General features: G+C 43.1%; 1 protein-coding gene across 1 annotated transcript in view; it reads right to left on the minus strand.

Annotated features, from left to right (window-relative positions):
• Positions 1-2,341: 2,341 nt before the first annotated feature.
• chrna9a (cholinergic receptor, nicotinic, alpha 9a) overlaps positions 2,342-17,557 on the minus strand; it is a 56,472-nt gene continuing 41,256 nt past the window's right edge. The window contains exons 5-6 of the mRNA XM_068008589.1: positions 2,651-2,991; positions 2,342-2,557 (exon numbers count right to left, since the gene is read on the minus strand). Coding sequence (XP_067864690.1) covers positions 2,342-2,557; positions 2,651-2,991 — 557 coding nt within the window. The remainder of the gene's footprint in view (positions 2,558-2,650; positions 2,992-17,557) is intronic.

Raw genomic sequence — 17,557 nt, forward strand, 5'->3', positions numbered from 1 at the left:
CAATGAATTATCATATTTAAACTGCCAACCCACCTCCTTGGACCAGATTGATCACCCATCCACCTCCCCGCTTTAATTAAAAACAGAGGTGGGCGGGTTGGTGTCGGGAATTCTGATCTTTAAACAATTTAATCCTGCCACACCCTCACCCAACCTGCCCACTTTTTTGTTTAAAATTCCCTAATATTTCAGTGAGCAAGTTGTAAATCTATGGACAGGCTCACCAGGGGAATGGTGGAAGCAAATATTGTTGATTCATTCAGATGCAAATTAGATATATTTCTTTCAGAAAATAATATTTGGGACACAGTCCAGGAGTAATTTGAGCGAAAATATATGGTAATTGCAGCATGCTTGGGAGGAACAGGTGACTTAGAACCTATTTTTCCCCCAACACCTTCTACAAGGTTTTCTTCAATTCATGTCTGAGTCTGTTGTAGAGTAATTGGTAACCTTGATTGGTGAGTAACTCCATTATGGTTGCATTCTGCGACTACCAGGATACTAGAAGGTCAACTAGATAGATCCTGGTCTTTTTTTCAGCTCAAAATTCCTATGTTCCTAAGTAGAATAATTGGAGAGATGGACATGAAATTGAGTGGAAATGACATGTTCAAAGTCATTGGAGAAGGGTTGACAATGATTTTTTTTTAAGGAGAGGATAGTGAGGAAAACAGTGCTCGCCAAAATGCAAAGGCTGACAATGTTAGCAGGAAAATGATTGAATGGTCAGAAGCAGTGATGCTAATATTGAAGGAGCAAGTGGTGGATCTCTTGCAGGAGATTACAGTGGTTATGGTTGGAAGGAAGATGGACAAATTGCTGATAAGTGCAGAATGGAAGCTGAGGGAGCATCAGGCTGGGCAATAAGGGGCAGTAGAGACAATGTAGAGGTAGCCAAGAAAGGCCTCAATTTTGGAAACACAGAGACCCATGAGCTCCTCTCTGAGATAAGGATGTTTCATGGCAGTGAAGAGGAATTTGGGGTAGTACTTGCCCTTAAGAATGATTCTGGAGTAATGAGTGTTTGGTCACAGAAAGGAAGATCAGTGCTACTTGATCTGGTCAACCATTATTTCACTTAGCTTCATTAACCCAAGTGACAAACAAAAAGTATCTACAGAAGTAAGAAAGTAGCAATATTAGTTACACAATAGCTAATAGACCAGTAATATACTTTTAGTTCAGCAAATGATTTCTGGAATTGCATGTTTTACAATCCACAAAGAGAAAACTGCTGCTGTCCACACCTCCTACTATATTACACTTTTTTATTCATTCATGGGATGTGGGCGTCGCTGGCTAGGCCAGCATTTATTGCCCAAACCTAATTGCCATTGAGAAGGTTGTGGTGAGCTGCCTCCTTGAACTACTGCAGTCTTTGGGGTGTAGGTACACCAACAGTCCTGTAAGGGAGAGAGTTCCATGATTTTGACCCAGTGACAGTGAAGGAATGGCGATATTGTTCCAAGTCATGATGGTGTGTGGCTTGGAGTGGAACTTGCACGTGGTGGTGTTCCTATGCATCTGCTGCCTTTGTCCTTCTAGGTGGTAGAGGTCGTGGGTTTGGAAGCTGCTGTCGAAGGCGATTTGGTGGGTTACTGCAGTGCATACTGCTGCCACTGTGCGTCAGTGGTGAAGGGAGTGAATGTTGAAGGTGGTGAATGGGATACCTATCAAGTTGGCTGCTTTGTCCTGGATAGGGTCAAGCTTTTTGAGTGTTGTTGGAGCTGCACCCATCCATGCAAGTGGAGAGTATTCCATCACACTCCTGACTTGTGCCTTGTAGATGATGGACAGGCATGGGAGAGACAGGAGGTGAGTTACTCGCTGCAGAATTTCCAGCCTCTGACCTGCTCTCGAAGCCATAGTATTTATGTGGCTGGTCCAGTTCAGTTTCTGGTTAATGATGTTGATAGTGGGGGTTTCCGCGATGGCAATGCCATTGAACAGCAAGGGGAGATGGTTAGTTTCTCTCTTGGATGAGATGGTCATTGCCTGGCACTTGTGTGGCGTCAATGTTACTTGCCACTTATCAGCCCAAACTTGGATGTTGTCCAGGTCTTACTGCAGTAGATGCAGATGCAGCATGAAAATTAGATTTAACATTTGAAGCACTGTAAAACCTATTGACTTAAGAAATTGTAGCGAGCTGATGGATTCTACATGCCATAAATTCTGGTTTGTAGAAACTGAAATAATTTTCAACATTTCATTGACCTAACAATCTGAGAATTATTGGTTATCCACTTACAAACGTCACTAGCGCCATTGTATAAAACTGCTATACTACGGTAATTGTAATTGAGTAAGCAATTAATCATATAAGATGTGAAAATTGTTATGTTGCCTTTCCTACAATTAAAATGCTCATAAAAAACACCATGATAAAGAAAATCCACATGAAGAAACGATCCATTACTTTAGCCACCTTTTTCCACTCAGCAGATTTAGCATTGGTTGTTTTTTGCTCTCTAAAACAATTGGCTATAAACTCAATATTTTTTGCCACCCTGCCTCGATGCAAATAACAGAGACAAGAGGACGTGTTAAGATCCTCTTCCTCGATGCAACTGCCCCCTATGCTTCCATCAAAATGTCCATTTGGTACTTTCTGATTGCATGCTGGACACTGATGCACTGGTATCACAGACAGAGCAGCTTCTTCCTTCAGCATAGTGTTGGTGCATTGGTAATTTTTAGAAAGCTGAGCCTTTATTGTTAACTCTTGCTCTTTTCTAAATTTTCTATTTGTTTTGGATTTATCCATCTGTAGTTCATAGTCCTTTTTTCCATTTTTCTTTTGCACTGCTGTGCAGGTTTCACCAATGTCATACACAAAAAAGATCTTCGACATGTACTGCAATATGATCACTTTTGCCCATTTTGGAACTGGTTTGGCTTCTGGCCCACAGTGGTGAATATTCATGATGAAAATTGTCAGTGCAGTAGAGGCTGTGATCATTGTCATTGTTGCTATGTAGTATTTACCTGAAGATTAAACAGAGACAAATATTGGAATGGTTTAAAGATTTCATAGCAAAATTCAAAATATACAATTTCTTTTAAGAACATGCACAGAATTAAGAAAAGGTCATTTGATTCATCAAAGCTGTTGTCTCCACAGGCAATGTGTACAATGTATTCTTTCCGTGCACCCTACCTAATCCGCACAATCTGTTGATGAGCAAACTACCAAAATAAATGACTCCAAAAGGTAATGAAGCCAGATAACAATGTGCTCATTTCCTCTAGTTTTGTTAGCACAGTCCATGCCCCTCTTCCTTGAATAAAAACAACTTGATCTAAGAGTGCGCCTTTATATTTGGGTTACTTTTTCCTTGCCAGTTTATGCCCTCCTATCTCTCTTGAAGATATGGATACCTTCCTGGGTTTCAGCTTAAAGGAACCAGTCACTTACCAGTGCTTTGCCCAAGTGTCTATTGCAATGAAATTTGGTTTGAAACATTTCTACATGGATAGTTTATGTCATATGCAAATCTGTCAAGCTAATGGGTCAAAGGTGTGTATTACAGATGTCAGGTTGATAAAAAAAAAGTGAGAACCTGGCTGAATATAGAAAGTTCATGGGGGAAGCGAAAAAATTAGGAAAGCAAAGACAGAGCAAGTGAAGACACTGGCAGCACACATAAAAAGGAATCCAAAAGTCTTCTGTAGGCAAATGAATACTAAAAGGGTAGTAAAAGGAGGAATGGGGCTGATTAGAGACCAAAAAGGGAATTTAGGCATGGAGGTAGAAGGCATGACTAAGGTACTAACTATGTACTTTGCATCTATTTTTACCAAGGAAGAAGATGCTGCCAAATTCATAGTGAAAGAGGAGGTCATTGAGATACTTGATGGGTGAATAATTGATAAAGTGGAGCTATTAAAAAAGCTAGCAGTACTTAAAGTTGAAAAGTCACCAGGAACAGATCAGATGCACCCGAGTATACTGAGGAAAGGAAGGGTGGAAACTGCAGAGGCACTGGCCATAATCTTCCAATCCTTCTTAGATACAGGGATGGTGCCAGAGGACTGGAAAATTGCAAATGTTGCACCCCTATTCGAAAAATGGTGTAAGGATAAGCCCAGCAAGTACAGGCCAGTAAGTTTAACCTCAGTGGTGTGAAAGCTTTTAGAAGCAATAACACAGAACAAAATTACCAGTCACTTGGACAAATGTAGATTTAATTAAGGAAAGCCAGCATGGATTTGTTAAAGGCAAGTCGTGCTTCACTAATTTGATTGATATTTTTGATGATGTAACAGCGAAGACTGATGAGGATAATGCAGTTGATGTGTTGTACATGGAATTCCAAAAGGTGTTTGATAAAGTGCCACATAACAAGCTTGTCAGCAAAGTTAAAGTGCATGGAATAAAACGGGTAGTAGCAGCATGGATATGAAGTTGGCTGAATGACAGGAAATAGGGGGTATTGGTGAATTGTTGGTTTATCAGACTGGAAGAAAGAATATAGTGGGGTTCTGGAGGGGTTGGTATTTGGACCACTGCATTTCTTGATCGAAATAAATGACCTAGACTTGGGTGTGCAGAGCACAATTTCAAAATTTGCAGATGATGCAAAACTCAGAAGTATTGTGAACTGTGAGGAGGAAAGTGATAGACCTCAAGGGAACATAGATATGCTGTTGGAATGGGCGGGATACATGACAGATGAAATTTAATGTAGAAAAATATGAAGTGATACATTTAGGAACATAGGAAAATAGGAACAGGAGTAGGCCATTCAGCCCATCGAGCCTGCCCTACCATTCAATATGATCATGGCTGATCATCCACTCCAATGTCTTTTTCCCACATCCCCTTGTGTCATTTGTATTTAAAAATCTGTCAATCTCTGCTTTAAACATACTCAATGACTGAGCTTCCACAGCCCTCTGGCATAGAGAATTCCAAAGATTCAGCAAAATCATGCAAAAGCCTAATATAAAGTATATAACTTGGCTGCAAAACTGGATAGTGCAGGCTGAATTTTCCCAGCCCTTTGGAGAGGGCCTGGGAGGCAGGAGGGCTGGCAATTTGGTGGGGGAAGGTGTCAGGAGGGGAGCCCGTTGTCTTCCCACCACCATGGCATATTAATTTGCCAATTAAGGGTTATCTCCTGCCGTCCGATGGCTGGGGTCTGCCTGCCTGGCCATGGCTTCCCCAAAAAACTCATTGGTCATCAAGGGCGTCCTCTCCTTCATGATGCAGCCTCAGCAGTGGCCACCACTAGCGGCTGAGCTGCCAGCCCTCCAACTGGGCCAGCAGCACTTGGGGGAGGTTGGGAGGGAGGGGGGGGAATGCCTGCTGCCATCCTTAATTGGACAGCAGTGCCAGCAGCGACCTATTAATTGGCTGCCACTGGTAAAATGACGCCCGAGTCTCGCCACCTGCCGGAGCAGGGTAGACTCCCATTTATGGCCCCGACATCAGGAATTGACCCTCTCTGGCAAAATTCATCCCTGCATGTCTTTGCCATGTGGCTAAACAATGAACTTATTCACCTTGTAGCCCCGTTTAAAACACTAATCTGTTTCTTTTTTGTGGGGGGTGCAACTGAACAATTCTCATTAGATAGCAATTTAATCTTCAGTGCCTTATTCATCCCCCTTAGTGATATTTACGAAATAAGTTACCTAGCGAACTGGTTCTTTAAGCCAAAAATGATTAAATTAAAACAGTGATCTTATCACAGGACAATGTGTTTCAATGGTGAGTATCTCAGTCAGATAGCAATATAGCACAGTTTCAAGAGTAGTCGGGCAATTCGGACAGCAACTTCCTGATTACACGTTTAACTATGCAGGTGTGGTCACCAGAAATTGGTGTCCAATTTACACTTATGACAGCAAGTGCCATTAGCATCACAGTTATTTCTACAACAAAATCCAGCCCATAAATGACCTGCACTTGGGTATACACGGGGCATCATTTCAAAGTTTGCAGATGACACAAAACTCAGAAGTGCAGTAAACAGTGAAAAAGTTGGTAAACAGACTGCAGGAGGACATAAACAGACTGGTAATTGGGAAGACACATGGCAGATGAAATTGAGCGCAGAGAATGTGAAGTGATTAATTTTGATAAGAATGAGGGGAGGCAATATGAACTAATTGCTTCAATTTTAAAGGGGTGCAGGAACAGAGAGACCTGGGGGTGTTTTCTTTAAAATGAAGATGGCAGGACAAGATGAAAAGGCTGTTAAAAATCATATGGGATCCTTGACTTTATACATAGAGGCATAGAGTGAAAAAACAAGGGAGTTAGCTAAATCTTTATAAACACTGATAGGGCCGCAGCTGGATATTGTGGATTGACTCGAGAAAATGGAGTTGTTCTCCTTATAGCAGAGAAGTGGAGATTTAATACAGGTGAGCAAAATCATGAAAGGTTTTGACAAGGTCAATTAAGAGAAACTGTATGCAGTGGTAGAAGAGTCGGTAACCGGAGAAAACAGATTTCAAGTAACTGGTAAAAGAACCAGAGGCAGCATGAGGAAAAATATTTTAATATAGCGAGTCATAATCTACAATGTACTACCTGAGGGGATGGCACAACCACATTCAATAATAGTTTTCTAAAGGGAATTGGATAAATATTTTTAAAATTGGCAGGGCTATGGGGAAAGAGCAGGGGAGTGGGACTAATTGGATAGTCCTTTCAAAGAGCTGGCACAGGCACGATGGGCTGAATAGGCTCGTTCTCTGCTGTTTCATTCCAAGATCCTATCAAGATATAGGAGACATTGTGAATGTGTAGAGAATACATGAACTCTGGGCAGGCAAAGACAAAAGGAGGTTTGAGTACACACAGAACTTGAACAATTCTAATAAAGGGTCAAGGAATGTGAACAAATCCAGATAAAGGAGAACTTGCATGAACAGAGGGATATAAATAATTCTAGTTTTACACTTCAATTCATAGAAACACAGAAAGGGAAGAGAGAAAGACAGAGACAGAGGCAAAGGGCTGGATTTTTTGCAGCCTGCTAGGTGCAGGGGCGAGTACGAGCGCGATTTAAAGATCGCCTTCTTGGAGGTCAGCACTGGGTCCCGCCTCCTCCGGAATGCAACGCCATTTTTAAAAGGACACCGGGAGGGAACGGCAACTCTGTAGGCCTCCGATTAAGTGCTTGTTGAACTTATTGAGGAGTTCATTAACAGGCTTGTCAGTAGTAGTTTTGAATTTTTAAAGGAAGGGAACAGGAAGAACGCCACATCTGGACCTGGTAGTGTTTAGGATACGTGAACAAGGCAGAGGGCCATGAGGGCTATGGGAAGGGCTGATTAAAATAATCAGAGGCACAAAATAAAGCTCAGCTGCTCCAAAAGTGCCACAGAGTAGCCATTGCTGGAGCTGGAAGACTTGCTTTTCTCAGTAGTAAGTGATAGGAATCTGGAGAGAGACGTGAGGCCACTGGCATCACTGGGACACCTGGGTTGGCAAGGGAAGGTTTGGTGAATGCACAAAGCCCAGCTGAGGGAGTTCAGATGGGAACAGGGTACTCTAACATTGGATAGTACAGCCAGGCTGAGCTTCAACAGATACAACCTCCTGGACAGCAGGAGGCCAGAGGAGCACAGCAGGGGACTGCAAGGGGAAGAGGCGCTACCCAAGACATCAGGTCTACCACCCAACAGTCAGCCACCTGCAAATGACAGACGCAATGCATTAGGAGGCTGCACCTATCCAGGCAGATGGTCTCGGACCTTTGTGCTCTGATCCACACTGACCTATCAACATCCTGAAGTTTACCAATGACCAGCCACATAAATATGGTGCCTTCAAGAGCAGTTCAGAGACTGGGAATGGTGAGGCAACTAACTCACCTCCTGACTCCCCAAAGCCTGTCCACCATCTACAAGGAACAGGTCAGGCGTGTGATGGAATACTTTTCACTTGCCTGGATGAGTGCGGCTCCAACAATACTCAAGAAGCTCAACACCACCCAGGACAAAGCAGTCAGCTTGATCAGCACCCCATCCACCACGTAAACATTCACTCCCTCCACCACTGTTGCACAGTGGCAGCAGTGTGTACCGTATAGAAGATGCATTGCAGCAACTCACCAAGGCTGCTTCGACTGCACCTTCCAAACCCACAACCTCTACCACCTCGAAGGACAAAGGCAGCAGCACATGGGAACACTACCATCTGCAAGATCCCCTCCAAGCCACACACCATCCTGACCTGCAACTGTATCGTTCCTTCACTGTCGCTGGATCAAAATCCTGAAACTCCCGTCCTAACAGCACTGTGGGAGTACCTGCACCAGATGGACAGCAGCAGTTCAAGGCAATGGCTCACCACCTTCTCAATGGCAATTAGGGATGAACAACAAATGCGGCCTTGCCAGCGATGCTCATATCCCATGAAAGAATTAAAAAAACCTGAGCCCTCACGTCCCCCATGTCAGTCCCTTACCTGTAGCCTTCAAGGTCACCGTCGCTCTGCATTTCCAACCGGGTCATTCCAGGATCAGCTGCAGACCTGGGTGGCATCTCCTAGTCAGCAGTCCATCACACCATAAGGCAGGTCATGGATGCCATATTCAGGAGGGCATGGGACTTTGACTCAGTTGTGCCAGTAAAGACACAGAGGGTTTTGGGTTGCGCCTCCATCGCTGGATTCCCCCAAGTGCAGGGCACTACTGAATGAGTCCATGTGGCCATCAAGGCACCCAGTGACCAGCCAGTGAGATCCATCACCAGGAAGGGCTTCCACTCTCTCAATGTCCAACTGGTCTGCACCACAACAAGAGCTTCCTCTATGTCTGCGCTCACTTTCCTGCTGCCATGACTCCTTCATCCTCCGCCAGTCGAGGCTGCCTTGGATCTTCACCCCCAAAGTGCGTGGATGGATCCAAGGAGACAAGGAAAATCTTTTGAAGAGATGGCTACTGACCCCTCTACAGGCGCTCCAGACAGAGGCTCGGAGACAATACAACCAATGCCACCTGCACAGCAGGGCAACCATTGAGCTGGCCATGGGGCTTCTGAAGATGACATTCCGGTGCCTGGACGGGTTAGGTGATTCCCTCCAATACCCTCCTGCAATGGTCTCGGTCATTGTGGTGGTCTACTGCGCTCTCCATAACGTGGTCCTCCAGAGAGGTGCGGACCTTGAGAACTCTGAGGCTCTGGAAGGAAACAGCTCATCGTGGGAGGAGCAGGTGTTTAGAGATGAGGAGGAAGATGAGGTGGAGGGGGATAACACTGAACAGAGAGGACCTCCCTCCTCTCCCTCACGGCCTCCGGCATTAGATCGATGAAGTGAGAGTCTGTCCTTGTGCCAAGCCTCCAGCTCCCCTCTGACATCTCACTTCTCTCTGGTGCTGTGGAAGACTTTGGTACAAACTGCAGATCTCTCCCTCAGGACAACCAACAGCCTCAGTGATGGCTGCCGTGGGGTGTCTACACGAGTCCCACACTTACCTCCATTCCCAGCCCCAATGGCTCTAAGTAGACAGGAAGCCCGTCTCCACACCAATTAAGGGCTTATCGATTTGAAAATCTGAACCTGAATCCGGATCCCACCAGAGGCAGGTTTCTGACTCAAATCCCTACCCGGTTCCTGATTCCCGCCTCAGTTGCAAAAATCTAGCCCAAAGTCACAGACAAGCAGACGTCTGAGGGTTAGGGCCTCTATTCAAATCAAAACAGGTAGTATCATTAACGGCGCACTGTGTCATAACAATGAGTAGAGAAGTCGATCATGGGTGAAGAGACGATTCAGGAGTAGGCAGCCATTGCTCAGTTAGACCGTAGAAAGAAAGCACGGCAAATCCACAAAAGACCGCAAAAACCTCTATTCAAGTCTGCTAGATTTTAAAACAAAGGGGAACACCCTTGAAAGCCTTGCTAAAGCTAAGAAAGTAATATGGGTTCAAAATTTGGAATGCCAGAAAATTTTCAAGATCTAGAAGGACCCAATCAGGTTCAAAATTGGTCTATTTGGAGGTAGAGATTCCTAAGGTTTAGGATTGCTTCCCAACTCCATACAAAGTCAGAAGTTGAACAAGGTCAACACCCTTTTATATTCAGTAGGCATGATTACGAATGACGTAATTTTCCTCAAGGGATCAATGAGGCTTCCGACAAATTCGAAGAGGTACTTCAAGCCTTTACAAATATTTTAATCTTCGCAGTAATAAAATTTTGGAAAGAGCCAAATTTAATAAGCAGGCACAGAGATTGGTGAATCTGTAGACACCTGTATTAATGATCTGTAAATATTGGCAGAAGGTTGCGAATATGGCGAATTAAAGGCAGAACTAATCAGAGGTAGGATAGTTGCCAGCATAGCTGACGAATCCTTGCCAGAACTGTTGCAACCCAAGGAAGACATTACGCTGGAAAAAAAACAAATTGTTAGGCAAGTTGAAATTCGCTAACAGAATAGGGACATCCTACAAGCAGAAGACAAACCGTGGATGAGAAGCAATCCAATGCCCAGACAATTTGTTAAGCCAGAAAAAACACACAGGGGAGAAGGTGCATGACACAGGAAAACCATGCCAACGTTGTGGTGCCAGGAAGGCACACAGACGAGAGCAGTGTCCAGCAAGTAGAGCATTTTAATTGTGGGAAAACTGGACACTAAAGGATGATGTGCCACAGCAAAGTTTCTTCACTCAAGGGTACAAAGCAGAAGACCTTCACTCAAAGAGCAGCGAATCAAATACAGCAATATCTGCAAGAGAAATCAGTAACCCAGACCAAGATTTCTGGACGGTGGATATCTACATGAATACACACCTCGTGAATTTTAAATTTGACACAGGGGCTAGTGTCTGACCAAGAGTCATGGGTTAGGAGACATTACCTGCAACTGACAGATATATAGTTGTAAGGTCCAGGCGGGGGCGGGACACAACTGAGCGTAAAAGGCAAACTCCAAGCAACTCTTCAGCATAAAAGGCAAACAACTAGTAGAGACCTTATATGTTTTACATCAAGAATTTTCCTTACGGAGCAGAAATGCATGCTTAGATCTGCAGTGGATTAAGGTGGTAGCCAAAGTCAAGCAAACAAAGGTAAACAATTCCTTTCAAACAGAATTCCCCAAACTTTTCGCAGGGCTCGGAAAACTAAAGAGAGAGTGCAGGATCACTCTGAAGGAAGGGGCCAGGCCAGTGTGTATATTCACACCAAGAAAACTACCTTACCCATAATTAACCAAAGTCCAAGAACAATTGGCAGAGATGACAAAAATGGGTATTATCTCTCCTGTAACATAACCAACTGAGTGGTGTTCAGCCATGGTTCCTGTCTCAAAGCCAAACAGTACTCTGCGAATATGCGTGGACTTAATGCAGCTCAACAAAGCAGTAGCACGTGAGATTCACCCAATGCCTACTGTGGTTGACAGTTTGGCAAAACTCTCCCAGAGCATGATGTTTACAAAACTCCATACCAATAGTGGGTTTTGGCAGGTAACCCTAGATGAGGCCTCAAGTTATTGACTACATTCATAACACCGACTCACAGTCATACCCTCCTGTCCCTGACCACTGACGATGTGGGCGGCACAGTGGCGCAGTGGTTAGCACCGCAGCCTCACAGCTCCAGCGACCCGGGTTCAATTCTGGGTACTGCCTGTGTGGAGTTTGCAAGTTCTCCCTGTGTCTGCGTGGGTTTTCTCCGGGTGCTCCGGTTTCCTCCCACAAGCCAAAAGACTTGCAGGTTGGTAGGTAAATTGGCCATTATAAATTGCCCCGAGTATAGGTAGGTGGTAGGGAAATATAGGGACAGGTGGGGATGTGGTAGGAATATGGGATTAGTGTAGGATTAGTATAAATGGGTGGTTGATGGTCGGCACAGACTCGGTGGGCCGAAGGGCCTGTTTCAGTGCTGTATCTCTAAACTAAAAACTAAACTAAACTAAACATATCAGACGACCCTATCCTAAGGTGTGTGACTGGTAACTTGCCCCTCCCTGATGCATCGCAATATCTGTAGCTTGGCCTTCAAATTATTTACTCTAAGCCAAAGCTCCTCAAGCCTCAGACACTACAGATGCAGTTGTCATGGATTGCTGTGGCATTCAGGAGCTCCCACATACTTCAGCCATGACACATCACCTGTCTTGTCATCTTTGTTGCGTTAAATTGCATTTATTTTTCTTAATTAATTTATAGTCACCCTCTTCACCGGTTTTGTTTTGATAGATCACCATTTGGAATTACCTCCGAACCAGAGATTTTTCAATGATTAATGTCCAATATCTTAGAAGGGCTCAAAGGTGTGATATGCCACATGGATGACATTCTGATACACAGACCTTCAGTGGAGGAACACGACCAAAGAGTTAGAGAGGTTCTACAGAAACTTCAAGAAGGTGGAATAACCTTAAATGAGAAGTGCAAATTTTCCAAGACATCCATTAATTTCTTGGGCAACATTGTGAGCAGTAAAGGGATAATGGCAGATTCACAGAAAGGGTCTTTACCGAATTTGCTACCCCTAATAAAGTTCAGCAACTCCAGAGATTTCTCAGAATGGTAAATCAACTAGCAAAGTTTTTACCTCACTTAGCACAAATAACTGATTTGCTAAGACAACTTCAAAGAAAACAGCAAGCGTGGTGTTGGGATGCCCAAGAACAAGTGTTCCATAAAATTAAAGAGATGCTTATTTCTCCAGACATCTTGGCACACTACAACCGTACGCTACCTACGATGATAGCAGCAGACGCCCCTTCAGAAGACTTGGGAGCAGTTCTTTTTCAAGATGATGGTTTCTGTAGACCAATATTCTATACATCTGTAGAACCTCTCTAACTCTTTGGTCATGTTCCTCCACTGAACGTCTGCTTTGTCAGAAGCAGAGAGACACTATGCAATAATAGAAAAAAAAGCTCTAGTGTCACATGGGCGTGTGAAAATGTTTCAGACTATGTTATAGGAATTTGTGTCGTCATCGAGACAGACCATAAACCATTGGTATCCTTGTCTGCACTGAGTGCTGCTTCAGTGCACAAAGTATGAGAGAGAGAGTCTGGTGAGTTACAGGATCTTAAGGGTTAATCTATCTCTAAAGTCTCGTTTGTTACATTTAGCAATTCAGTAAAATTACAGTTTGAGGCAAGTTAAGTTTCTTCCAGTTTTAAAAAGGGACATACAAGCTCAGAGTAGCTGTAGCCAGTTAATTAGGTAGCTAGTTTAAACTGGTTTCTGAGCTCTAGCAAAGCTTTAGCAAAGATGACTTATCATTGTTTTTCAGAGTATAAATTAAGGGGTCTTTGAGTGCTACTTGTCTGCACTTAGTGTGAAGAAGGGAATTTGGTGAGTGAGGGTGTTCGGTGAAGAGGGGGACTGTAAATTAATTAAGAAAAATATATTTTATTTAATTAACACAATAAAGATGACAGGAAAGATGATGTGTCGCAACTGAAGGCAGTCACATCCCTTAGGATAAGGCCGTCTGATATGGTCAGTGGTCAGGGACAGGAGGATATTATTGCGAGTTAGGCAGGTAAGTGGATTGCGAAGGTGGGAGTATAGCAGCCTCAGTCCTTGCAATTGAGCAACAAGTTTGAGATTCTTGCAGCTTGTATGGAAAAGAGCATGGCCTGTAGTGTGGATGAGCAGACTGACCATAGCACCATAGTACAGGAAGCCATTCAAGTGGGAGGAGTCAAAAGGAATGTAGTGTAGTAGGGGACAGTATAGTCAGGAGGATAAGCATTGTTCTCTGCAGCTGAGAGCAAGAGTCCAGAAGGCTCTGTTGCCTGCCCGGTACCACGAATCGGGACATCTGCTCAGGGCTGGATAGGACCTTGCAATGGGACGGGGAGGATCCAGTGGGTGTGGTCCACATAGGTACCAATGAAATAGATAGCACAGATAGGGCTAGAAAAGAGGTTCTGCATAGGGAGTGTTAGGGGCTAGGCACTAAACTAAATAGCAAAATCTCAAAGGTAATAATCTCTGGATTATTAACTGAGCCACATGCAAATTGGCATAGGGTAAATAAGATTAGAGAGATGAAAGTGTGGCTCAAAGACTGGTATGGGAGAAATATGTTCTGGTTCGTGGGGCACTGGCACCAGTACTGGGGAAAGTGGAGGTTATACTGTTGGGACAGACTTCACCTGAGCCAGTGTTCTAGTGAGTTGTATAACTAGGGAAGTAGAGAGGGCTTTAAACTAAATAGAGGGGGAAAGGGATCATGTAGGGGAAGATTGAGTAAATTAAAGGGAAGTGACAAGGCAATAAATCAAGGTAATAATAAAGGTAATGATAATCAGAGTATGGCAGGAAGGGACAGTGATTGCAAACTTAAGAATGTGCCTGCATGTAGGGCCAGAGTTTACAAAAACAGTAAAAAAAAACAAATTAAGGGCTCTGTATCTGAATGCCTGCAGCATTCGCAATGAAACAGATGAACTGTCAGCTCAAATAGAAATTCATATGTATGACCTGACAGCCAGAGACATGGCTACAAGCAAACCAAAGCTGGGACCTGAATATCCAAGGGTACGTGACATTCAGGAAGGACAGGATGTTAGGAAAGGGTAGTGGGGCAGCTCTGTTACTTAATGACAGCAGTAGTACTATAGTGAGAGATGACCTTGGTTCTAAATATCAAGACATAGAATCAGTTTGGGTGGAACTAAGAAACAGCAAGGGGCAGTGGTACAAACAGCAGTGTTAATGCAAATCACAGTATAAATCAGGAAATTAGAGGTGCGTGTAACAAGGGTAATACAGTAATCATGGAGGATTTCAATCTACATACAGACTGGGTAAATTTTATTCGTACTGAACTTGTGGAGGACAAATTCTTGGAATGTATGCGAGATGGTTTACTAGAGCAGTACGTTGAGGAACCAGCTAGGGAACAGGTTATTTTGGATCTAGTACTGTGCAATGAAAAAGGGCTAATTAATAATCTTGTTGTAAAGGAGCCTCGGGAAAGGGTGACCATAATATGATAGAATTTTACATTAAGTTAGAAAGTGATGTAGTTTAATCAGAAACTAGGGTCTTAAATCTAAGCACAGGAAACTGTGATGGTATGAGGGGCAAATTGGCTATGGTGGATTGGGAAACTACGTTAAAAGGTATGACGGTAGACAGGCAATGGCTAACATTTAAAGAACTAATACATAGTTTACAACAATAATAAATTCCTTTAATGCACAAAAACCCAGCAAGAAAGTGTTCCAACCATGGCTAACAAAAGAAATCACGGATTGTATTAGAGCATCGGAAGAGGTGTATAAAGTTGCCAAAAAAAAGGGTAAGCCTGAGGATTGGGAGCATTTCAGAATTCTGCAAAGGAAGACAAAGAGAAAGATTAAGAAAGGGAAAATAGAATGAGAGTAAACTAGCGCGAAACATAAAAACAGACTGTAAAAGCTTCTATAAGTGTGTAAAAAGGAAAAGATTAGCAAAAACAAATGTGGGTCCAGTACAAGCGGAGTCAGGAGAATTTATAATGTGGAATAAGGAAATGGTAGAAAAACAAAACAAATACTTTGTGTCTGTCTTCATGGAGGAAAATACTAAAAACCTCTCAGAACTAATGGAGAATCAAGGGACTATTTTAAACGAAGAACTGCAAGATTTAATATTGGCTAAAAAAAAAGTGCTAGAGAAATTAATGGGGCTTAAAGTCAATAAATTCCCTGGACCTGATGATCTACATCCCAGAGTGTTGAAAGAGATGGCTGTAGAGATAGTAGATACATTGGTGGCCATCTTTCAAACTTCTATAGACTCTGGAATGGTTCCTGCAGATGGGAAAGTAGCAAATGTAATCCTACTATTTAAGAAAGGAGGGAGAGAGAAAACAGGGAATGATAGACCTGTTGGCCTAACATCAGTTGTAGGGAAAATATTAGGATCTACAATAAAGGATTCTATAACAGGACACATAGAAACTAATGGTAGGATTGGGCAGAGTCAACATGGATTTATGAAAGGGAGACCATGTTTAACAAAACCGTTGGAGTTTTTTGAGGATGTTACTAGCAAAATAGATAAAGGGAACTGGTGGATATGGTATATTTAGATTTTCAGAAAGCTTTTGATAAGCACTCTCAAAATTCAACTCAGACTATTTCTTAAATGGTGAGCAGCTGGAAAGTGTTGAATTTCAAAGGGACTTGGGTGTCCTTGTTCATGAGTCACTGAAAGCTAACATGCAGGTGCAGCAAGCAATTAAGAAGGCAATTGATATGTTGGCCTTCATTACAAGAGGATTTGAGTATAGGAGTAAAGAGGTCTTCCTGCAATTATGTAGAGCCTTACTGAGACTGCACCTGGAGTATTGTGTGCAGTTTTGGTCTCCTTACCTAAGGAAAGATATACTTACCATAGAGGGAGTGCAACAAAGGTTCACCTAACTAATTCCTGGGATGGAGGGATTGTCCTATGAGGAAAGATTAATAGTCTGGGCCTTGATTCCCTGGAGTTTAGAAGAATGAGAGGTGATCGCATTCAAACATACAAAATTCTTACAGGGCTTGACAGGGTTGATGCAGGAAGGATGTTTCCCTTGACTGGGGAATCTCAAACCAGGGGACACAGAATAAGGGGCAGGCCATTTCGGACTGAGATGAGAAGGAATTTCTTCATACAGAGGGTGGTGAATCTTTGGAATTCTCTGCCCCAGAGGGTTGTGGAGGGTCAGTCGTTGCACATGTTCAAGACGGAGATCAATAGATTTCTACATATTAAAAACATTAAGGATTACAGGGATAGTACAGAAAAATGGTGTTGAAGTAGAACATCAGCCATGATCTCATTGAATGGCGGAGCAAGTTCAAAGGGCTGAATAGCGTACTCCTATTTCTTGTGTTCTTAGACAAATGGGAACTAACGAAAGTGCTTCCACGTATACAAAGGTTCGTTTCAGATTAATGTATACGGATGACACAATACACGTCCAAGGGAAGTTCCAATCGTCAGCTGATGCGTTATCGAGGGCAACGGTAGATCATCCAACACAGGAAGAAGTGAAGTTCATATGTGACGTTAAATCATATTCGCAACACACAGCACAAAACTGGTCTGCAAGCACACAGAAGTTGCAAGAAATATGACAAGCACAGAAGAATGACAGAGTGCATCCGCCTTAGAAATATTGCACACATGGGTGGCCACATGAAAGTCGAGGACGGAAAACAATAAAGATGTTCCACGAGTACAGGAAATACTTTACCATAATTGGCGAATTATTAGTTTACAACGACAGAATTGTTATTCCTAGTTCAATGAGATCTGATATCTTTGATGGTTATACCCAAAAGGTCTTGGTGTAAACAAAGTGCACATCGAGGGCACAATCTTCGGTATGGTGGCGTGAGATATCTAAGGATATTGAGACCATGATCAACAACTGTCAGACATGCATGATACAGAGGTCAGGACAGCGCGAACTGCAGTTGACTATTCAATTTTCAACTAGACCCTGGCAAAGGCGAGGCATGGATTTATTCATCTTTGGTGGGAAGTCATTTATTATCATTATCAACTACTTTTCCAGTGGATAGAAGTTCAATGATTACATTCGATGACCACTGAGGTAGTTATAGAGTCAT

The sequence above is a fragment of the Heterodontus francisci genome, chromosome 1 (assembly GCF_036365525.1).
Source record: "Heterodontus francisci isolate sHetFra1 chromosome 1, sHetFra1.hap1, whole genome shotgun sequence".
NCBI lineage: Eukaryota > Metazoa > Chordata > Chondrichthyes > Heterodontiformes > Heterodontidae > Heterodontus > Heterodontus francisci.